Consider the following 24,856-nt stretch of genomic DNA (forward strand, 5'->3'; position numbering starts at 1 on the left):
AAGCACCCAGGGAAACAGATTCTGGATAATGTACTTTGGGAAATGCTATGCTTTATCATTCTTTTAAGCTACACAATATTGAAAGTGAAGATGACTTTTTAAATTACACACTAATCTGTACACATAATAGTCTACCTGAACTAAAAAGACTGGTCTTCTCAGTAACTACCTTAAAGATACATAAAAGAAAATGTCAAACTCCAAGATCTCCACACAAAATATCATTTATTATGAATTACAAAAAAATAAGCACTTCAAGTAAGAACTACTTGTAGGATCCACTGATGTCCTTTGATAGACTTTTACTTTATTAGTGGGTGGGGAGCTTGTACGTATGAATGCAGGTGCCAGCCAAGGCCACAAGAGGGCGCATCCCTGGGAGCTCCCCTTGATATCCTATTTGTGACTATGACAGCATCATAGCTTTCTGGCTAAACTGTGTTGGTACAAGCACGTTTAACCCGAGGCACCAAGTATAACGGCCACTTTGTAAGATAAGAATTACAGCCACACTGCTGCTCACGAGATTGGGAATGTCTAATCCATCAGCGTCAAATTACAACTTCAGCATAACGTTCTTCCATCACCAAAGATCTTTATTCAAGTTCCCCACACAAATGAGTCATTTGGTTTGAATTACAGAGTTAAGTCCAGACTAAACTATGCAAACAATTAGCTTCTGGTTTCTTGTTTGTTGCTTGTTTTTTCAGTACAGGGTTTCTGTTTGGAGTTACTGTAGACCAGGCTGGCCTCTGAGTGCTGGAATTAAAGGGGCACACCAGCACGCCAGGCTCCCTTTCCAGTCCTTAAGGGTCTACCAGGCCAGGCCCTTCGCGGCCTTTGCTTTGCTTTTCCCCCGTTTCTTTTCTCTCTTGGCCTTTAGTCTTTTTCTTTGCCTCTGGTTCATCCACACTGGGTACTGACCATGCTGGTCTAGAAGAGTCTTTCTGTTTCTCTTAATTTCAGTTTCCATTTTCATGTCATCTAAATTAGAAACAAGAATAAAATGAGAAGCCATTGATATACACATGTGACAACCCTGTGAAAGCGCGAGCACAGGAGCCAGAACCTTGTGGAGCCTGGAATCAAAACAAGGAGAGCACTTTTTATAGTCCTTCACTCCTTACAGCAAAATCAGAAATAAGCAACACATGCTGCTACATGCCCATAAGCCCACTCGTGAGGGCGCCCGTGGAGGAAGACTGGCGTGCCGTCAGGACCCTAGAGCTGACTTCCAGCTGGTGGTGAGCCACCTGACACAGGAACTGGAAAATGAACTCTGCAAGAGCTCCAAGTGTTAAGCCATCACTTCAACCCTGAAAATGAACATCTTAAGCAAGTAAGTAAGTGGTCTGGTTTACATGTTAAAAGAAGCGCCAAGAGGGAAGTAGAAAGGCGGGGATCAAGGGGTGGGCAACAATTTCGGGCCATGCAGTTTGGGTCTAACAAATACTGCTTCGGTGTAGACACAGGGGACAAAGAAAGAAAGGGGATAGCCGAATTTTTTAGCCCAGGAAACTGTGTAGGCAGCGACAACGGGACATGAAGAGGAAGGTCCTTGAGTGGAGGAGAGAACTTTGCTGAACTGACTAAAACACTGCAGGTGAGGGCTCCACTGCACGCTCCAGGTAGTGAGAGACGTCTTCCCTAAGGTGCTGAGGAAAAGGATTCTAAAAGGATCCTAAAGAAAGCCAGAAGTACTCCATTATTCCACACGCCCCCTTATTATCAGCGATGACGCACCGGTATGTGAGAAAGGGGCTAGACAAGAGTGAAGAAAGACAAGGGGGAAAGCAAAGGGGCAGAACTCAGGAGAAAACCAACAGTGCAGAACTATCTGACCAAGTTCCAGAAGCACTGGCTGTCAAACAGCTTGGCACAGAGTCTCTAACGAAAACGTGAACACACCAGGTGTTCTAGGTGTACACAGTGAGTGTGGCTGAAGAGGAGGTGTTTATTGTAGAAATGAGGGAAGGAACAGCTGGAGAAAGTAGAAGACTAAACATGGCCAGGAGACTGAATCAGGCCATGAGAGAGAGAGAGAGAGAGAGAGAGAGAGAGAGAGAGAGAGAGAGAGAGAGAGAGAGAGAGAGGACTTGACCTTAGGGGCAAGTAGAAATGGGTAGAAGACAACTTAAAAAAAAAAAAGACCCTATGAGAAAAGCTGACTGATTATTATTTTTTTAATCATGTAAATAAAGCACCCAAGCTCACCCTTTTCATCATCTGCGTCACACTGCATTTTTGAGTCGCACTGCATTTTCTCCTGGCAATGTTTGGGCACCACCACGGTTGCTATTTCTTCAACGTTTTTCATGATAGCATCGTCCACTCTGAGAATACTTCTGAGCCTGTTGAGCTCCCTCGGCGCATTCTTCTTTCTCTTCTCAGCGCGCATCTTCCTTTTCCACTTACTCCGCAAGCTTTTGGCCATCCTTTGCCTGGCAGGAAACAGATGCACAAACAAACAAAAAAAAAAAAAAATGTTTACTATTTACGCCTTTGACCACCAAGGAAATGGTCAAGCAGCTCTCTCTCGAGTGGAAGAACATCTGTGCGACGCCTTTATGCTTAGCTAGCTTATGTGAGGATCAACGCGGAGCGTGCAACGTACGGAAATGTCAGGCCTCTAAGTCAGTGACAAATCATAATTCAAACCATTCTCAAAGCCGCTTAGTAGATACAGAAAACTACGAGAATTGCCTTAAAATTACCTACTACCCTCTTGCTTTCCTCCCGCCTTTCAGTCCTATACCCTTCACCAAATATTTAGTGTAAACTTTAACAGCTTAAAACATAGCTCTCTGCCTTCTAAAGGCTTCTTTAATGACTTTCCCCCTCGTATATTTAAGGATCAACGCTCATCCCGCCACTCGCAGGCCTCCAACTCTTACTCTAGACCCACAATCAAGCCAGGTACGGCCGCATAATGTCCGCACAACGCCCACTTTAGTACCGTCACATTCACCGTTCTGTCTGGAAATCGCTCTCCTCGAGGTCTGCTCTCTTCCTCAGACTCCTCGGTGAGCTCCTTTCTACTAAGCACTGCTTCAAAACGAAGCTACTGTCACCCTCAGCGGACTGCAGGGCTAAGCAGGTTTTACTCGCCGCTGGATCTCCTGGGGGCCACCGCTTTGCATACAGTTCAGGTTATGTGAATCATGGGGTGGCTAGGTGAGTATTCTCTAAACGTCAGCAGTCCAGTTGTCTAAAACGACTCAAACTCCGAACGGAGGGTTGTGGTAACCCAGCCTGGGGGTCGAAATCCCCCGAGCGACAGTACCGGGGGAGCCTGGCGCCGCCACGAACATCCCGGAACGCGCCCTCCCGAACCCCGCACAGCGAGGATGCGGCCAGGATTCGCCGAAGAGGCAGCTTCCCAGAGAGTCCTCCAGATCTTACTCCAAAGCCCATGCAACTTACCTGAGGAACACGACCAAACACCACGCGTAGGATACCAACCGGAAGCCCCGACACTCTCGGCTTCCGTCCCGGGCCGGCGCACAGCATGCCGGGATTCCTGAGAGGTGTGGCCTTTGGGAGGCGGGGCCGACCAACTCTGGGTCATCCCGATGCTTTGGTGGTTCACTATAGAAGACTTTGTGTTTGGAGAAAGCAGAGGGACTTCCTGTCGGGAGTGACAAATTATAAATCAAGCTATCTCAAAGTCTTGGATGGGCCAAGCCTGGCCGGGGGCTCTGCCTGTGACAGCCTCACCGATAGAAGATACCCAAGAGATTACTCAGCTCTGATCATCCTGGAGCCCTTTCTGAGTTTTTTTAAATTGCGGCCTAGAAATTTTCCCATGTCGGCTGAGGATCCTAGGTGGTACGCGGATGTCAGAATATATCAAATTGTACAACTTAAATATGTCAAATCTACTGCATGCAAATTATATTTCAATGCGTCACCCAACGCAGAAAATAATCTTTTCTTATCCCAGAGAGTTTAAAGGGTAAAATAAGCTATTTCAACCAATGTTCATCTGTCCAAACTATTACCCACGACAAAGCTAACCTAGGGTGACCGAAGTTACCAAAATTGTTTGATTTTGCATGTGCTTCTGATATTGCACAAGCTATGGGGGATCTGCAGGGCTTTTTAACATTCGTGAAAGATATGAGTGACCAGTCTTAGAGCCTAGATAGTACCTTATTCATTGATCCTCAACAGGTGATTAGGCAACAGATGTTAACTATCCAGTCTTATCTGGAAGCAGTGTTTTCTGCAGATCACCACATATGTGTGCCTGGTACCAGCGGAGGCCAGAAGAGGCCATCTTATCCTTTGAACTGGATTTACGGTTGATTGTGAGACACCATGGGGATGCTGGGAACCTGTTTTAGTTAGGGTTTCCATTACTGTTGAGACACCATGACCAAAGCAACTCTTATAAATGACAACGTTTAACTGGGGCTGGTTTACAGCGTCAGAGGTTCCGTACAGTATCACCATGGCAGGAAGCATGGCAGCGTGCAGGCGGATGTGATGCTGGAGAAGCCCAGACCTGAATGAAGGCAGCCAGGAGGAGGCTGGCTTCTGCACTGGGGGGAGCTTTGGGCACTGGACCTCAAAGCCCACATACACAGTGACACACTTCCTCCAACAACGCTACACCTCCCAGTATTGCCACTACCCATGAGCCAAGCATATTCAAACCACCACAGAACTGAAACTAGGTCTTCTGCAAGAGCAACAGGTGCTTTTAACCACTGAACTATGCCCCAGACCCCAGAAGTTATCTTTAATGACGACGTATGAAATTCCTGTTTGATTGCTAGGAGAGTTGTGTCTTCTTGAAGAAACCATGTAAAAGGTACAGCAAGTTCTGAAGTTTTTACCACAGGCAAAACGCACGTGGCATTAAGACCAAAAAAGGAAGCAAGCATGCACTGGGTTTGAAAAAGCAACCTTACAGATGCTCTAAATTGGCAGCTTCTTGTTTCATATACCAAAAGGCTGTAGCTTTTAAACAGAAATTTGAAAAAACAAATCAACCTATTATGGTATTTAAGATATAGTCCACAATTTGGCAATGACAAAACTCTTACAGAAGCTAACCATATGAAATTGTTGCCATTAAATATAAACACCATTCATTTTTATCAAATATATTTATACCAATGGTTTTCCAAATGGCTCAATGATTCTGAGGGGCACTGGCTACTCTTTTAGAGAACTCCAGTGCAGGCTCTGCGTTATATGCCTATGACTGCAGCTTTAGGCGGTACAACAACCCCTTCTGGCCTCTGCAGACACCAGTCATATATACTACACACACACACACACACACACACACACACACATGTGCATGCACAGCACTGGTAAAAAAAATTAATAAATAAGTCAGGCGGGCGATACATGCCTGTATACCCAGAACACAGGAAGCCGACACAGTAAAGTCCTGAGTTAGAGGATCCTGCCTCAGTTTATGAAAAAGGAAAAGACATTTTAATAACTCTTGCCTGAGTCTTTAAGTCAAGGATTTGGAAATGAGAAAAAAAAAAAAACAGAATAGTAAGATCCTAAAGAGTACAACAACACAGAATGCCAACAAAGATCACAAATACTTTTAATATTTAAGTATAATTCAAACTCTTTTTCATAATAAAACTGTCTCAGAATACTGTTCAGTTACTTTTTATTAACTGCTTCCAGAAACTTGAGCAGATGCAGGAAGAGATTGATGACATCTAAGTAGAGACTGATGGCAGCTAACACGTACTCTTCGGGAGAGAGTCTGTGCATCAGCGAGTATGTGTCATAGATGATGAATCCGCAGAAGAGGAGAGCGCCTAGAGAGGCGAAGACCAGTTCCACCGTCTCACTATAAAAGAACACCTGCAGGCAAGGGCGTGAGGAATAGGTCTATACTGAGGAGTCACGTTAGACCTACTTCAGTGACTCTCAGTAACAATCTCCTGCCAATGGCATGTGTGGATAAGCAGTTATCTTCCCAGAGAGTTCACTACTTCACTCTGAATAGTAACATTCTCAACATGAACTGTTTTAAAATGATACCTTTTTAAGAATTAAACTTTTTATGATATTTCCTCATTTCTTGGAGGCGAGGACTACACACACCACAGCAGCATGCATGAATGTAGACATCAGAAGAGGCCTTGTGCTCTGTGGGTCTCAGAGCCGACTTCAGGCACCTCTATTCTCATCAACCCCATCATTTTCCGAGTTAAGTGAGGTACTCGGAGGTTGGCAATTTGTCTTATTCTCTTATTTGTGCATTCATCTTTTTCTCAATTGGTGATAATGATTAATGATTTTCACTGAAATTATTCTATAATCCTACATATAAGTGCTCTAGATAATTACAACTAAGTGTCCTCTATAAATAACACTCAGGGACTTCTAGGCAACTTATGCTGGCACAGGCAGAATTATATTTGAGTTAACTGTTCTAAAACAACTCACCTTCAAGAATCCTGCCAAGCACAAAATCCATAAACAAGCAAACAGCCTGGGCAAAAACAAAAGTTAACAGGTTACAATATTCCTCATTAAAACACTTATTAAAAATTAAAACATTAAAAAAAGTTTATGTATATGAGTGTTTTGTCTGCATGTATATATACCATGTGCCTGCTGATAACTGAAGAGGTCAAAAGTGGACCCCTTTTGGAAATGGAACTGGGGATGATTAAGAGCCATCATGTGGATGCTGGGAACAGAACTCAGGTCCTCTGCAAGAGTAGCAAATGTTTTTAACCAGTGAGCCATCTCTCCAGCCCCCAAAACAGTTTCTAAGCCCATTCTTCATATTATTTTATGAATAAATAACTCCAGACTTTTCCCAAAGAATAACTAAAATATAAGGATTCATAAGTATTTGATTAGAGCAACAGAAATGAAATTAGAACCAAGGCTGAATCATCAGTAAACCCAACCCTGCTCCTAATGCACACAGCCTTAGCTCTCTAAAACACTGATCCTTTGGGGGACACCGAGGATGGCAGACACATTCACTTTCCTTTCACTATATAAAAGAAGTAACTAAAAGCCGCAGCCCCTCTCAGTGACCTCTCCTGGAGAGAAGGGTCTAGTCCCAGCATCAGAAGACAGCTTTGGATTATAACCTCCATGTTAGACACAGACACCAGTAAAACAGCATTTCCTCACTACTTGTAATTGTGTGTGTGTGTGTGTGTGTGTGTGTCCCAAGTCTTACTCACCCTGCTCCAAATTTGCTGAAATCTCTCTTTGATTGTAGCGTATAGGCAGTCAAGCCAAGAAAGACTGTAGTGGTCAGTATAAATGCTTGCAGAACCAGATACACATCATAGAAAGTAACTGCAAAAATAAACCTATTAAAACGTGCATAAACAGCCAAGACAAACAGCCTTGCCTAGGTCAACAGAAAACGCTCTTACATTTTAGTTTTGTTAATGTTTTTGATGTCTGTTTTAATTATACATACATCCATAACAGGTTTCGCCGTACCATTCCCACACATGTTCACACATATTCAATCATTCACCCCACTTCTCTCTGGTCATCCCCTCTTGTTCTCCTCTATTCCACATACCAATGTAAACAATTACAATTCTTCACCCAGCCTTGAATATACTGATACTGCAAAACCACACACATAGTAAAATTTAAACACTCCAAAATAGTTACTTACACAAAATATGTAGGTCACATTATCTTATAGTTAACCCAACTGTTAGAGATGGCCAGGACTGGCTCCATTAGGACTTTATTAGGGTCTTCTTAAGGTCCCTGTGGTTAGCAGGACAGTAACCCGAATCTTCTGGCTATGTGCTCCTAGACTGCTCAATCAGTTGAGCAGCCCAACCCAAGGCAACTGAGCAAGAAGCACATGCAGGATGTTTGAGATGGCCTGCCCTTTCCCCACAGTGCAGAGGACCAAATGGGTAAAAGCAGCAGAACAGGAAGAGATAAATGTATCTCTCATAAGGAGCGACTTGCTGGTACTCAGTTAATTCGGATCTCTGTGACACCCACAGTAGCCCACCTGGGAACACTCTGAGTTTTTATTTTGGTTCACTGAATTTTTCATGTGAGACATTATTAGGGGACATCAAAAAATTGCTAGCAGACACTTGGGCAGGAAACACATGGAGTACAGAAATAGAAATGAACACGCATCCTAGGTGCCGTCTGGGGAAATGGGGATGGAGCAGCTCTGAGGGGGTGAAGTGTGACAGAAGAGACCTTGAAGTAGGGGAGACCAACTCCAGTATGGAGTTTTTGTCAACAGGAAATCATAAATGAAAAGCTGCTCTCTATTCTGTGTCCCCATTTCCTCTCAGCCTGGCTGAACAGCGCAAAGTATAAATATTTGACTTGTGCTTATCGACAATCTCCATAAATGTCATGTTTTTAATATAACATCCCACAAGGTTAAAGTTTAACCCCAAACACCTTGTGACTTAAAAGATTTTATCCACAGTAAAACAACGGTGTAAAGGGACTTACCAACAGTTGCCACGGCCAGGGCTTCCAACAGTGTCTAAGAAAAGAAACCCCCATTGAGGGATGCATGAGAAATGCACTCTCTCCCACACACACATGCTCACGTCTAGCAGTCCAGCACGGTCCCATGGGAATGCTCTCATATTAGCTTCAGAGGAACCTGTGACATGCGTGGGACGGGACAGCTTAATTCCAGGGTAATGAAAATGAGGCCTCAATGCATTGTGAATATTTACATCCTCATGGTGGCTCTTTAGGCTGTAGCCAAATTTTTATACTAGGAGGAAGGCTAACAGTAGAAGGAACATAGAAACGTATATTTTCTCTGGTTGTGTAGGTGTGTGTAACATGACAAGCAACCCCACCCTGCATTAGGTACCCACAGGATACAGGGGGCTGTAAATACTAACACAGACGAGAACAGTGTCACACTGAAACTACTGTGTCACTGTGAAATGGGACTTTTGAAAAAACAAGTATAGACACGTGTGTGCACACCCTGACAGAGCTGGCTAAAGTCCTTTCCTTTCTTACTTTGCTGCAGTGGGACAAAAGAAAAAAACATAAACAAAACCCAACAGTGAAAAAAAAAAGTGTCAGGAGTTCCTGAACTCTGAAAGGAAGGAAGTGTGCCTTACTCACTTCCTTATTTGTTGAACAGCTTTAGCTAGGCACATGATAAACAGGTCACAGAATATCAAGTGGCATCTTGATCATGAAACCTCTGGCTGAGGTTTGTCTTGTCAGAGCTCTTTGCCGGGCAAAGGAGGGATCTATCCTGTGCTACACAGTCTTTCTGAAAAGAGGTTGCAACAGATTTGAAGATCGTGACTTTTTTTAAAAGATTTTTATCTTACATGTACAAGTGTTTGCCTATATGTATCCTGTATGTAGTTATGTTTGTGTGTGCACCATGTGCATATGGAGACCAGAAGAGAATGTCAGATCCCCTAGACCCGAACTAGAGTTCAGTTGTGAGCCAACATGTGGTACTGGGAGCTGGACCCTGGTCCACTGCAGGAGTAGTCAGTGCTCTTAACCTCTGAGTATCACTCCAGAGCTGCTTTAAATTTACTGTTACCATATGTTCAGAGGACATGTGCATGTGAAGGGTCTTCATGCCAGGGCATCCCAGTGGGGGCCAGAGGAAAGAACTCTGTGGGGGTGGTTCATTCCTACTTTTATGTGGGTTCTAAAGACTGTACTCAGGTCATCCGAGTCGTAAACATCTTTCTGACTACGTCATCTTGCTGGCCCATGTGGCCTTGGGTTTTGTTTGTCTCCTCCTCGTCTCCCACAGCACAGATGAGGCAGAGCTGGGATCTGACCAAGGACTGGATATACATATTTGTTAACATCCACGCTGTGACCTGCATGGCCAGATACTTTTTTTCAGGATCTGAAGGAGTGAAGCAGGGTCAGCAGAGCTACAGCAGAAGAAAGAACTGTGTGGGCTGATGACAAGCCATCAGGCTGGAGTACAATGGGAATCGGGACAAGGGTAGGCATGGGACAGAGAGGTGGCACACAGAACACAGAGAACAGCCTACCTCTCAGCTACCCGACAGCATAACCTCCAGAACCTTCCTCCAGTTCTTAAGAGTTAGGAGGTGTGAGCTGCCCTTATACCCTGAAAATGAACTCGTGTTCGAGACAGCTTGGGCTGGGGCTCATATGCTTACACAAATTAAGATTTAGATGAATACATTTTACATGAATAATCTTGGAAGTCATGAGCATCACTTCAATAGGAACCGTTTGCAGAATCACAAACTCCTTTATCTGAAGCATTTGCCACACAACACTGGCTGGCCTCTTTACTCTGATCTGACAGCACATACTAGAAAACTGTCAGGAGACAGTGTTGTAAAAAACATGTCAAGAGAGGAGACAAGATAACGTAAAAAAAAACTACACAGCTTTACCAACCTTACTCAAATTAAGATGAAGTTTTTTTTTTAATAGAAGTCAATTGGAATTTTAATTTTAACAACTGTCTCAGGAAGTAAGTAGAACCTAATGTTAGGTTCTCCCATCTTTACATTTATAACAAGTTGAAAAGAAAAACATGGCCCCTTAAGAGAACCGAGAGAAGACATGACAATAAAATAGAAAAATTTACCATGAGCTGGTATTCTCTAAGTTAAAGGTACAATACAATCTCCTGCTCCAACTTCCAGAGAACTGGAGGCACACGGTGTCACACAGATGACAGATCTTACAGTTTTCATTTTATGTGTGTACACAAAGGCCAAATGTCACATAGGCAGAGGGTTGAGAGGCCAGGCATCCGATTCCAGGTTGCTGTCTTGGCCACTAAATCCTAATAACAGAAGAACCACTAAAGCAGACAATAATTATGAGTGTAATTAATTTCCTAAGGTATTCTGACTAAAACTCCAGGGCTGGGACGACGCCTCTGTGGGTAAAGCGTCTGCTGTGCAGCGTGAGGACCTGAGTTCGGATCCCCAGAGCTCAAGTACAAAGCTTTGTGTGGTGAGGGACTTTTGTAACCCGAGAGCTGGAGGTCAGAGACTGGCAGATACTGTAGCTTAGCACTCAAGTCTAGCTGAGATGGTACATTCAGATCTGCTAAGACCTTGTCTCAAAATCAAGGTGGACAAGCAAAGAGGAAGACACTTAGGGCCAGCCTCTGACCCTACATGCTAATGCACAGACAAGCACATGTACACACAACTCTGGTTTGGAAGCCCAGGCTAAATGCCAACGGCATAGACAAGCATCAGAGTACTCACAAATGCAAAAAGCAGATAGAGGTTCAGAGGATGTGTGTGTCTGTGCAGAGTCAACGCAAAGATCAAGCCCAGAGATCCGAGAGCAAATACCACAATTAAGGCAGGGCTGAAAGACAAAATGTTGAAAAGCATTTCAAGCTTAAAAACAGCTGGGATGATGGTATACAACTTAGTAAAATCTATGTATTCTCTGTGTTCTTAGAACTACAAGAAAAAAATCTAGATCCATACCAAATTAAAAAAAAAAAAAAAGTATTTGCTAACTGGAAAAGTTGCATGGTATGGAATTCAAAGGTGCTATAAAATAGTGGGAGGGGCTGTGGGAGGGGCTGTAAGAGGGTGGGAGGAGCTATCCATCCATCTTTCCTTTACTGATGTCCTTCACAGTGAAGTAATATTTGTAATTAGCATAGTATCTTGTTAAGTAAAATACAATAGGCAAATATATTAAATAAGAAGTGAATTTTACACATGGCTACTCTCTTAGGTTATTTACCACAGGACTGTAATTTAAATAATTTTAAATAAGTTTATCCAGAAGAGCCAAGCAATAGTTTAAGATCTCCTTTGGTAGGAAGAGGAGAGACAAGCTACTTCTTAGAAAATAGTCATTCTTCAGTTTTTTTCTTTCAAATAAAGAATCCATCTTATTTTTAGCCACTTAAATACTTATGCTGAGAGGGAAATCTTTACTAAGTGATAGATCAGGTGAGGCTCCTCTAGAAACTTCTCAGTAAAATCACTCTGTCAACGAAACAAGATTAACATGAGCACACATTTTCCACATAACTTTATTTTGCAAGTATAGTCTTGGGCTTTGGGGATAAGATGGTAACAAGATGGACGGTACAATTAAATACAATAAAATAATTATGATGGATACAGCAAAAATACTTTTCCTTTAATTTTTTTGAAGTTTATTTTGTTTGTATGTTGTGAGGGGTGGGCGTGGGTGTTTGGGTGTCAGTGCACATGTGTGATGGTCAGGAGACAACCTGTGGGAGTCGGTTTTCTCTTTCTACCTCATGGCTTCTGCAGCTCATTACTCCTGGCATAGTCTTCCCAGGCGGAGCTGCCTCAGCTGCCCGCAGTACAAACTCTTAATTAATTATAGATGGTTTAACCCTACAAAACTATACACTATAATGAGGTAGAATAACGTGCTGTGAAGTATTCTCCTTCGTCAAAAATGAGTCAGGTCACAGGGTTAGATGATGGACTTTTGTGGTGGAGAAAACGCACCATCAGATGAGATTCTGGAAACGGTCGACTGTCTCCTCTTACCTTTCATGGACAAATGTACGCAAAGCCTCGAAGTACAGGAACAGGGCAGAGGTCACCGTAGTTAGGAGAACTTGCAGAGAGAGGATGCTGTAGACTTTTCTGAGAAAGGCTAGAAGAGAGGGAAATTGTCACATGACCATTTTTCAAATAATCTGTCCCTCAGACAAGACCAAATTTCTTTGAAAAAATAAGGGGTTTTTCTTTTGTCTGTGTTTTGTGGACGAGAGGGGCATGAGTCATGGTTTGAGTGTGGAGAAAAAAGGACACCGGTGTCGGAGCCTGCTTCCACCATGTGAGCTCCAAGGATCCAACTCAGACTGTTAGGTTTGGCAGCAAGCACTTTTACCTGATGAACTGTCATGGGCAGTTTTTCTTTAACTATAATCTAAATGATAAAACTTGTAACTAAACCTAGAGAGAGAGATAATTACAAAATTTAAAGGGCTACCTAACCCTCCAACAGCCATAAAGCTTAAATAAATTAGTGAATCAGATAGTTCAAATATTTCCAACATAATAAATAGAAACTGTCACATGCCTATATGTACATAAAGCGTTAAACAAGGGAAAGAAAAGGCAGCAGGCTTACAAAATGGTTCCACTTTGGATACGAAAAACAGAAATTAGATATAGCTAGATACAACGGAAATGCTTCTTTATGATGAAACTTCTTTAAAACATGCAGTTCTGGGCTGAAGAGATGGCTCAGTGGATAAGAGCACTGACTGCTCTTCCAGAGGTCCTGAGTTCAAATCCCAGCAACCATGTGGTGGCTCACAACCATCTGTAATGGGATCAATGCCCTCTTCTGGTGTGTCTGAAGACAGCAACAATGTACTCACATACATGAAATAAATAAATCTTAAAAAAAAAAATGAAGTTCTTTGCCATTCCATAAGTGAAGGAGCTGCCACCACGTACGTCTGTGCACCACATGCATGCAACGCCAGAGGCCAGCAAAGGGCATCGGAGCCACTGGGTCTGCACTTACAGAAGGTTATAAGCAGCTGGGCGAACGCTGAGCATTGAACTCAGGTCCTCTGGAAGGACCAGTGTTAACTGCTGAGACATCTCTCCAGCTCCTAACTAGAGTCTTAAGGCCATAACTATGTCTCTTTTGCCCATATCTGTTTCTTCCCTCTGTTTATTAAAGCACATTTACTTAAGGTGTGTATTGCCTGCTTTCCCATTCAAATGACCACTCTTGACGGCTGAGGACTGACAGACATGTCAACTGTATATCCAAACATCTGGTATAGAGCCCACCTCTAAATACAGGAATACGTTCATGTTCTCCCACACAGCTAAAGAAATGCAATCAAAGCCAAGATCACATTCTCTGTCATTCTTTTTTTTACACAAGGTCTCTTTATACTTCAGGCTAGCTTCTAACTCCTGATCTTCCAGCCTCAGCTTCCAAACTGTTGAGATTGTAAGTGCGTAGGACTTAAAATACGTTTTTAACCTACCCCAAGACTGTACAAACTATGGCCGTCTAGCCCATAACTCAGCTATGTGAGGAGGCTTTCTTGGGACTCAGTTACACTCATTCCTTGAGACAGCCTGTACAATTGCTTAGGAACAGCTGGACACCGACTATATATCTCACAGAGCTGAAAATACTTATTTGGCCACTCCCAGATCTCTCAGATTGCCAGTTCAAAAATCTTCATAAAAGGATGGGTGAGGGTACGAAAACGGTGTCTTCCTGTATTGTTTGCTGAACAGTCGATAGGTGATGTCAATCGAATTTAAAACGCATCCCACCTTTATATCTATATGAATGAAGAAAGGTAACCCTCAAGAGATGGTGGTTAAATAAATCACGGTATATATACACTATGTGAGACCACCACATTTTTACAAGGTTGATAAGTCTATAAGTATAACTATTTTCAAATGTAAGATACAGTAAGTGAGCATATAAAAGTATGATACAGGCCTAAATGTAACATGAGTGTGAACTATGAGGGTATTCATGAGTGTACAAAATAGCAGTATCTTAATTTTTCCAAATTACATATGGCATGCTGATAAAACAGACAATTTTAACACACTGACATGTATGTTACAGTGTTATAGACTACTCACTGCTAAGAACATATTTAGGGTGAACTCAGAAATTAATTCTCACATCATTTCTCTATTGTAACTCTAGGGTCTGCTGTTTTCCACCAGAGACTCGTGATTAGAAAAACATTCCAAAAGTTATCTTTCAGAAAATGTGTACCTTATCAATAACTTTGTTTATTTTATTTCATTTTTATATTAAAGGCACAGTTATTGGGAAGCTGCTCTTGGGTGGGCGAGACCACTGGCCCCAAGGACTGAGGCCAGGGAAGTCAGCATGGGGAAATGGGGTTGGGGTGGGAGGAGAAAGGGCAAGGACACAGAGAAGAGAGGGTCTTTGTCTATTTTTAAAGGAAGCATTTTGTGTATTCTTTTAATTACAAAGAAACAGCTGAGACTCACTTAATAAACACAGAAGTGGTCAGCTTAGTTATCAGCCCAGTTTCCTGGTTCCTAATTAAAAAGTCCCTGAATATTTAGCTACATACAAACAAGTTTACTGAGTGCTTGAGATAACAATTCATACTGTTATAGTCATGTGCACTACACAAAAATCATTCAAGAATAAAACTATGTTAAAAAAACGGGGGGGGGGGGAGGGAAGAAGAGAGGGAGGGGGGAGAGATAGGGGAGTGGGAGGTTCTAGGGACTGTGAAACCTTGTTTCGAGTCCCATGCCAAACAACTTCTCCAGATGTGAGAAGTTTCAATGTTTAAATAGTTGTTTTACCCTTACAGCATCCGGAAGTGTTGCAGCAACCGAGTCGAGGTTAAACATTAGGGAACACAGTGGCAGAGCTTGACTCCATAGGACCAGACTTAAGTCAAGGATCTTTCTGCAACACGGTGGTGCTTTCTAACCTCACTTTAAACAGGCACAGTTCCCACAGTGCCATGTCCTGTGCGGCTGCCAGCACTGACTAGCTCAGCAGAAATGTCCTCTCTCCCCAAGAGTTCATCTCCCACGTAAAGTGAAAGCTCCAGGGAAGGCACTCCCTCCTTAGGTTACTTCAGTTTTCAGATGGTTCATGCATCCCAAAAGTCCCTCCAAACTTGGCATTTGGCACTTTAGAATTCAGCTAAGCTGCCACAAAAAAAGTTATTTCAGGTGCTGGCCAAGTCAGTGTTTTAAGAACAGCAATTGTAACCTTCCCCCACCCCCTGCTCAGGAACATCAAAGAAGAGACGGAAAGTCAGAGCTAGGAAGATGGGAAGGTGTGTGAGAAACACTGTCTGCAAGCCATGGCCCAGCTGCTGCACTCATGAGCTGACAGTACCTGTGGTTCCCTGAACACAACCTGCACAAGATCAAGCCAGTCAAAATGGATGTGGATGGGGCTCATGAGCCCAGGGAAGTTTCTAGAGGAAGGGGGATTCCCTGGGAGCCTGCCCTTACTATGCAAGGTGAGCTCACGGGGAGAGAGGAAATTTCTGATGAGCTACTCAGTGCTGGAAATAACATGCCAAATGTCACCCTGGGGAACTTGCCTTTAAAAAGTGATGTTGGAAAACAGTACAGTGTTATAGGAAAAGCCTTGACTCAAGGGTCTGAAAACTAAGGAGCAAGGAGCAGGTGGTGGCTACTGGTGGAAAGCAGGAGGCAGTTTTCTCCCTGCATGGCTGCTAGTAAGTTGCCCTGGCCTAGGTAGATGCCCCATTCTCATACAAATGTGGGAAGCACTAAGTGGATTCAGTGTATTAAAAAACAAGCAAACAAAAGGACCCCAAGGTGAGAAAGAGCTGCCAGAGGGAGCAGGACTAGACAGGATACATTGTATACAAGTATGGAACTGTCAAAGAATATAATTTAAAATATTGGCTAAAATAAATGAAATACTGCAATCCAATAGCCATGACTGAAATGGACTACCAGAGACACTATGAGCAACTGATGACTCCTGGGGGCAGTGTGGTGGCTTGAGTAAGAATGGCCCCTATAGGCTCATTTAAATACTTAGTAACCAGGGACCCATCTATTTGAAAGGATTAGAAGGATTAGAAAGTGTGGCCTAGTTGAAGGAAATGTGTCACTAGGGGTGGGCTTTGAGGTTTCAAAAGACCAGGACAAGCCCAGAGTCTTCCCCCCCCCCCCCTCTCTCTCTCTCTCTCTCTCTCTCTCTCTCTCTCTCTCTCTCTCTCGCCTACAGATCAGGGTGTAGCTCTCAGCCCCAGCTCCTGCCTGCACACTGCCATGCTCCATAATGGACTAAGCCTTTCAAACTGTAAACTTGTTCCCAATGAAATGTTTTCTCTTTTATGAGTCACCAAGGTCATGGTCTCTTCACTGCAATAGAACAGTGACTAAGACAGGGAGAGCTGGCTTCCTTCAGGGATGTGGCTGCCCATACTATAAGTCCAACTGGTCTTAGCGGGTTTTTAAAAAGGAGCACATGGAGAGGGAAAAGCAGGCAGGGCCAAGGAGGAACCAAAGGGGCTGGAATTGGGGTGTGTGTGTGTGTGTGTGTGTGTGTGTGTGTGAGAGAGAGAGAGAGAGAGAGAGAGAAAGAGAGAGAGAGACTAAAACTGCCCAAATCCAAAGTAATTCCAGCACCAAATTCTGTCAAGGATGAAGAACTCATTCTTTGTTGTCTCCAGGAATGCAGAGCCACAGTCTAGTGTTTTTTTTTTAACAGTACAAAATACACTCTTGTGTATGACCCAGCTATCATGCACCTTGGTATTTACCCAAATGAGTTGAAACTACAAAAGTCCTGCACATGGGAGTTTACAAAACAGTTTTATCTAAAACTGCCCAAATGTATAAGCAGTCAAGAGAGCGACCTTAAGCTGAAAAGAGAAAGTATGCAGGCACAAACAGAAAGCGCAAACAGACAGCAGGGTGTGTGTGGGTTCTTCAATAGCAAGGGGAAACGGCCATGGAGGAGAGGGGAGGGCATGGGGAATATTAAGTACACACGGCAGTACCAAGTAAGTCGTGTAAACCTGAAGAGGGAAAAACCACCCATATGATCTCAACTACGTGGCATTCTGGAGCAGGCCTGAGAGACAGGAAGAATGAAAGTCCACATGTATGTTATGACATGGATGCGCTTTGAAGCCATTAATAGAAACATGGATAGTTTCACTTTTGTTTTGAAAGATGAGAAAGTTCTGGGTAGGAAAAAAACTGGGCAACAAAACACTACTGCATTGTACGTCAAAGGTAGCTAGGGTGGCAAATTTTCTGCGATGAGTACTTTCTCGTAAATAATATATTTTAAAAGCTGAGCTCACTTGTCAAAATAATTGCAAAACTCATTCCAGGAATACAAGACTCTTGATGCGTCAGAACCACCTTCTAAATTCCTTTTGGTCCAGAACCGGTTTCAGCTGCCCATACAGGCTGCATCGGGTCAGTTTCGGTAAAGTGACCTGTGGTGGACAGTGAATTCCGCTTCGTGGCCCGACAACAAACAGCTTAAAAGCTCAAAATAATAACTTTGCACTGCCATGACTTTATGCACTGATCTGCGAAACTTCTCAGCCTTTACACACACGTAGGCCAAGTTCTGTACTCCACGGAGAGGCAGTAATGACTGAGATGCTAAGGTCTCGGTTGCCAGGGAACAAGTAAATGAGGGCACAGGCCTGTGATTTCCAACCTTCACAATGCTGTGACCCCTTGATACGGATACTCATGTTGTGCTGACCCCAACCATAAAATAATTTCCATAACTAATTTTGCTACTGTCATGGATCGTAATGTAAACATCTGATATGCAGATGGCCTTAGGCGATCCCTATTTAAGGGTCTGGGTTGCGACCCATAGGTTGAGACCCGCTGTCACAGGCGATCTGGCCCACACCTCCAGAAAGCAACTACGAGGCGCTCAGGTCACTAGGTAAACTTATTTCCTCCCTGGTCCCCCTGGCCACCCGCCACATACCCATGCGGATGTGCACGCTGGCCGACGCCACGCAGCTGCCATAGTTGAAGTCATCCTCGATGGAGGAGCGAGGATAGCGCGGGTCCGTGTCGGCCATGTCGCCAGCGGCATTCGCACCTGCCTGGCCGAGGAGGAAGCCTACACTGACCACAACTACCTTCACCCACTTCCGGGACGGCCGTCAGACAGAACTAGCCGAACTGCCTCGCCAGAGCGAGCGCCGAGCTAGTCGATCGCTCCCATGGACAACTCTCCACTAAGAGAGGAGGTTGCTTTCTAGTAGGAGACAGATTGCTCTCTCCCACGACATCGCAAGGGAAACTTTTCTAGGATTTCCCTCAAAAAGTTCCTCTCGGCTTCTGGAGAACTTCTCCCAGAATGAGTGCTAAACGTGATAGAAAGATTCAATTCAACAACCTTTCATTAATTCACTTCTCCAATACTTGGTCCAGGAATGCACTTTTGAATGCAATTACTTATAAGCAATATTTAGGTCTACATTTATTGACCCCATTTCTTTTAAAAACAGACCCACTTTTTTCTTCTCTCCCTCTCCCTCCTCTCTCTCTCTCTCTCTCTCTCTCTCTCTCTCTCTCTCTCTCTCCCTCCCTCCCTCCCTCCCTCCCCCCCCTTATTGTTGTTGTTAAATAATGCTTCATCTTGAAAGACAAGTAGGAATCCACTCTCGGGGCGTCATATAGGTTTTTTAAAAAATCAACATTTGCCAACATTTGCGAATTGAGTGGGCAAAGTTTTCGTGGCGGTGTAGGGGACAGGTGCTAAGAAAGAGGCTGGACAGATGAACAAAGCCGGACCACTGAATGCTACATATAGAACTCATGACCAAAGCTGCAGGAAGATAGACAGGATGACAGAGAAGGCAGCAGTAATGCAATGCACCCGTCATGACTCTGCTGTGGCTACACTGCGAACATGAGGCATACACTCACCAGAGAAATGTTCCAGGAGTGCTGGGATTAAAGCTGTACCAACTGACCCACTTGTAATTATTTCTGTAAGTTTACCTTGACTCTCCTACACTCTCCAATATTAGGCAAAGGCCCCCAAAGACCCAGCAAGTGGGGTTCAAAATAATTAAGGAGCCATCTATTCTAAAATTTAAAACATAATATCGTCAGGAACCTTTTTTCGGATATGTTCCACAATAGCAAGAATGAAAAATGCTTAGCTTTTATTATTTTCTAAACATGCTGTTACTCACTTCAGTAAAGCTGTACGAATAGAATTTATTATAAAGGGCAAGCTTGAGATGAACTGGCAACCTACCTTTTTGTTACTTAAAGACATCAACAATATCTCATTCAGAAAAAAAAAATCTAGTTAGATTGTGCTCCCTATTCGAAAGAAAAAATATTAAAACCTAAAGTTATGTAAAATAATCTCTTTATAATTTGAAGAAAAGCAAAGAATTTCAATAACCGATAAAATGTTATTTAATCTAAGAAGTTTGGTACACTACATAAAATTGGAGACACCTAGTAAGTAAACATTATGAAAGAGTGAAGAGCAAACCACGGAATGGAAAATATAAAAATATTTATACATTTATAATTTACAATCTATAACTTATAAATAAAATATAAATTTATAAAAATATAAATAAAATTATAAAATATAAGCTTATAAATTAAAATTAAATTTATAAATTATAATTTACACATCTATATCAAGCTCCCATTCCACACCATAAAAAGAATAATTCCAAATCTAGACCCACCCTCTGAAGCAAGCTGCTAATAGAAAAATGAACAAAAGACAGGACCAGGTAATACTGTATGCATAGAATGAAGCCAAATAGGTAATAAACACGAGAAAAGATGCTTACTCTCACTAATAACCAGGGGGAAAACATAGCTAAATACCAAAAGGAAACACATCTAATCGTTCATCAAGTAGCTAAAACTAAGGGACTGAGAATGTCCCGCTCTGAGAAGACCCGGATGTAAAGTAGCTATGACCAGCATGAACGACCAGGCACTGCCTAGGACACTGCAGAGATCACGCACTCAGAAGGACCCTGTGCTTGGTTTGACGCTCAGTTGTTGCCATACGGGAATCCGTAGCAGTGTTGCCTGCCTCAAGCTCCTGTTTAAAAGTGAACCCTGAAAGGACAGTGGAACACGGGAAGGACACATGCAGCAACGGCGTCCGCCTCGGCCACAGCTTGCTTCGCAGTATTCCTGATGTCTAATATTCAGAGGGTTCCCCTACACCTCTAGCGCATAGGAGTCAAACTAGACTCAAATTGCATCTGTTGCTGAGCACCAGGGGGGAAAAGGGAGGAAGGTGGCAGGCCTAGAAGCCAAGCTCCCTCTGCCAGACTGAACCAACTCTGAATGTTCTAAAACCGTGAACCGGCAACAAATCTTTTTGTTTCTCTGGTGCTCCCATTTGGTATTAGCACAGGACTTAGGCTGGAAGGCACGGGAGGAAAGCGGAAGACTGACCAGCTGCAGCTCCTCTTCCTTTCAGCTCCACCAAATCAATCAATCGAGAATGGAGAGACTACATCTACTCAGGCGATAACCCTGACGTGTAACCATCAAGTCTCAGACCTCTAACAGGCAGCTCAAAGGGGCAGGGCAGGGTCATGGCCCACATGAGGTCCTAGCCTACCATAAAGCCCCTGGCTCTCTTCTTCAGAAAAGCACAATATTACCAGGTGAGCATGATGACTCTGGGTAACACCATCTGAAAAACAACAACACTGGCACATTTAAAATAATTTGGACAGTATGTAAAATCTTGACCATACATCCCCCATCTGCCTTAGTGGTCAGACTTGTAACCTCCTGACTGGGTTTAAACTGTTCAAGGTGTAACCGCGGGCCAGGACCTGAGAGAGATTTCAAGATGACAGCCTACGGGGACTGAGTAAGCAAAGTATACATAAGTTAGCACAATCTTCTATTCAAGCCGGCTTCTCTTTGGGCTTTAGCCAGAACCGCACTATATTAAAGAACATGCACTATATTAAAAAAGTATTTCTTTGATTAATCTCTAACATTAGAGAGTGAATTATCAGTGGAAAGACATATTAATTCTAGAACACAACCAAAAACCACATATTGCTTTGACATCTGCATTCCATACTAAAACCAGTACAGACGTTACTTTTTTTTTTTTTAACTTTTGCTTTCTTTATCTTCTTTTATTGTTCCTCCTCCTTGTTGGCATAAGGACAGCTCCTACCCCCAGCGATGGCGCCACCCACAGGTGACAGGAACCTGGCACATCCATCACCATGGAAACAGCCAAAACATTCCCAGGAGATATCAGTTCAAAAACCCACCTTCACCTGTGAGCAAGTGACGTCACTACCCCTCTAAAAGACTGAAACCCCTCCTCCTCTCTCTCTTCTCTTCTTCCCTTGACCCTGACCCCTGTCCCGTCGTCCCTGTTCTTTTAAACCTCTCCATGTGGAACCGTGTTAGTTTGGTGTGGTTTGTCCAGGCATGAGCCGAGAAATCTAATTAACAACACTTCTTCTCTTCCTCTTTTTCCTCCTCTTCCTCTTCCACACTTTCCCACTGTGTACATATCTCTGGTTGACCTGGAACTCACTATGTAAACCATGCTGACCTCAAACTCGAGGCTCTCTGCCTGCCTCTGCCTTTCTAAGTTCCGACCTAAAGGCGAGAGTCATCACACTCAGCTTATATCTCTTTTTAAACTTCAGAAACTTTGTTGACATAGTGGCTTTAATGAGCACAACAGTGGAAGTTTGTAAAATTGGCAGAATATTGGAAAAACGCACCCTTGCTTTATCAGTCCGAAGCCAATTCTCTAGGCGTGAACTTTCTCCAGTGTTTGATAACCATTAGAACACCCACACACACCGGAGTTTCGAGGGTATCGGGTGGGATGTCACAGAAAGCACACGTATGCTAAGGGTGACTTTCCCTCGGCACTGACTGTCACAGGGCAGGCGGATTTGATAACTACCCAGGAATTGGGGAGATCGTCAGAGGGAGGGAGAGAGGTAAAGACGTGTATGAAAAGACAGAGCAGCATAAAGACTCCTGTGACACTCCGTCCTCGGATGGAGAGTCCCCAGGAACTTTAACACGGACACATTTGGAGATAGGAACTCTGAGAAAACTGAGGTGGAAAAGCACCATGGTTTTGCGAGTCATTAGGCTGCAGTACTTGTCTATAAAAAGCAGGTAGCATTGATACTTTTTATGCTGAGGAGTCCTCCCGTGGTTGTGACTGTGTGGCACAATTAGCAATGTATTTCTCCCCCTTTGCTGGAATTTATATGATGGGATTGCCTTTTGTTTTGTACCTCGGTTGAATCTGCTTCCAGAGGTGACATGGGGCGAGCCCTTAGGTAGTTTGAAGAAACGTGTGTGACCCTCGTGCCTGAATGACTAAGGATATGACTAACACATTGGAACTGTCAGCCACACCCTCCTGATATTTAGTCCAATCACATGTTCCAAATCAGAATCCTGGAACTAATCCCTGTCCCAAAAAAAAAAAAAAAAAAAAAAAAAAAAAGTGAGGGATGACCTCACAGACCTCCCCTGGGTCTTGTGATTCATTAGAATGAAGAATGTGATGGTTAGTTAACTATCAAGTTGATAAGATCACCTGGAACCAGAATCCTGAACTGCAGAGCAGGAAACCAGATGAGCAGCGACATGCACCATTAATGATCTCCACCTTTTCTTTTCAAAAATCATTTTATGTGTATGGGTGTTTTGCCTACATAGATGTCTGCGTACCAGGTGCATGCCTGGGGCCTGTAGAAGCCAAAAGAGGCCTTCCAATCTCCTGGAAGTGGAGTTATGGATGTTTCTTTGTCCCCGTGTGGGTGCTAGGAATCAAACCTGGAGCCCCTGGAACAGCAGGCACCCAGTGAGTGCTCTTAACTGCTGAACCATGGCTGCAGCGCTGGTCTCTGCTCATGACTGGAAGGTAATGGAACTGGCTGTTTCAAATACCCACAGCTATTATTTCCCCAAAATGAAGGACTGAGGCCCAGAATCGTGGGCTTAAATAAACTTTCTCTCCCAAACTGCTTCCATCAGGGTGTTTTAATCCAGAAACAGGAAACGGAACTGAGACAGAAGGAGTCCCACATCCACCCAAGCGTACAACTGATACCCTGGTCTTTATGTTTAAAACTGGGCTACTTTAGCATAACGGAGGTTTATAACAGCATCTTGGTGTGAGAAGTTATGTGAGAGCATCAAGCAGCTTGCATGGAAGAGATCGGAAGGCAAGAAAAGAGGCAAGCGAGAAGCCGAGGGAACCAAGCCTGTCTTATTACAGCTGCTCCCTTTGTAGAATTAAGTTCTACTAGCTCATTACAAGACCCTTCTTCCGGCTTCCATTTTCAACTGGCACCTACAGGTAGCATGAAGAGGATGTCAGTGCCCATGCTGTGTGGGACATGGGTGGCGCTGAGGGGAACCGTTTGAGCAGGATAAAGTGGCCCTTTTGAGAGTAAGGTAAGAGAAAGTGATGGTGAGAGTACTCAACTCGATGAGGAAGAAAAAATGCAGAGCCAACGACATTTTGTTTTGAAGGCCGAAGAATCAGTGTCGTATTTATATTTTGATAGAGATGAGCCAGTGGAGTGAAACAAAGTTAGAAATCTCAGAGACAGCAACAGCCGCACACATTCCCTTCAGTGACAGGGAAAGGGTTAGGATTCAGAGAGCTAGTAAAAGATGAGGCTTATCTAGGTGTTGAGATTCTGTAAACCCCACCCCACAGTTATCTGGCGCTATAAAAGGGGCTACTTGCCCCCTCATCACTCTCTTGGTCTCTTGGCCTCTTGTGTTCTTGCTCTTTACCCTTGTCCCTTTTCTCCCCATTCCCTTTCCCCCTCTCTCTCCAAGTGCTCATGGCCGGCCTCTGCTTCTCCTCTCCTCTCCTCTCCTCTCCTCTCCTCTCCTCTCCTCTCCTCTCCTCTCCTCCTCCTCCTCCTCCTTCTCTCTCTCTCTCTCTCTCTCTCTCTCTCTCTCTCTCTCTCTCTCTCTCTCTCTCCATGCCTCTACTACCCCCTTAACTCCCCTCCCCATGCCCTGAATAAACTATTCTGTACTATACCATCATGTGACTGGCTCCTCAGAGGGAAAGGATCCCTAACATGGGTCCCCCAGTAGCACCCTCTTGCCCCCATGTCTTGCCGCACCTCCATGGAGCAGATCCTCCCCCCACTCTCTTCCTCTTTTTCCTAAGATTCTATAAAAACAACACTAGGGGTCTAGACGGTCCCCTCTAGAGACGAGAAACAAGTTTATTATGGCTTGGACAGGAAGCACTAACCCATGCTTGAGAGTGTAGTTCCCAGCTGGTGATAGTGTTCAGAAATGAGCAGCTCACACTGACACTGACTTTAAGGATTAATGATGTCATTGGAGACGTGCCT

The 24,856-nt window shown here is 43.7% G+C and overlaps 2 protein-coding genes across 2 annotated transcripts; both read right to left on the reverse strand.

Moving 5' to 3' along the window:
• Window positions 1–208: 208 nt before the first annotated feature.
• On the reverse strand, window positions 209–3,488 carry LLPH (LLP homolog, long-term synaptic facilitation factor). Its single transcript, XM_080935247.1, has 3 exons — window positions 3,424–3,488; window positions 2,215–2,441; window positions 209–984 (listed from the first exon to the last, which is right to left on the reverse strand). The coding sequence occupies exons 2-3, from the start codon at window positions 2,432–2,434 to the stop codon at window positions 815–817; spliced, it is 390 nt and encodes a 129-aa protein (XP_080791373.1). The 5' UTR covers window positions 2,435–2,441; window positions 3,424–3,488; the 3' UTR covers window positions 209–814.
• A 2,062-nt stretch (window positions 3,489–5,550) lies between these two features.
• TMBIM4 (transmembrane BAX inhibitor motif containing 4) lies at window positions 5,551–18,603 on the reverse strand. Its single transcript, XM_080935266.1, has 7 exons — window positions 18,451–18,603; window positions 12,495–12,603; window positions 11,211–11,316; window positions 8,458–8,491; window positions 7,188–7,305; window positions 6,430–6,475; window positions 5,551–5,841 (listed from the first exon to the last, which is right to left on the reverse strand). Exons 1-7 carry the CDS (start codon window positions 18,545–18,547, stop codon window positions 5,635–5,637), a joined length of 717 nt encoding a protein of 238 aa, XP_080791392.1. The 5' UTR covers window positions 18,548–18,603; the 3' UTR covers window positions 5,551–5,634.
• Between the last annotated feature and the right edge of the window lie 6,253 nt (window positions 18,604–24,856).

Source organism: Micromys minutus (genome assembly GCF_963924665.1).
Source record: "Micromys minutus genome assembly, chromosome: 22".
Classification (NCBI taxonomy): Eukaryota; Metazoa; Chordata; class Mammalia; order Rodentia; family Muridae; genus Micromys; species Micromys minutus.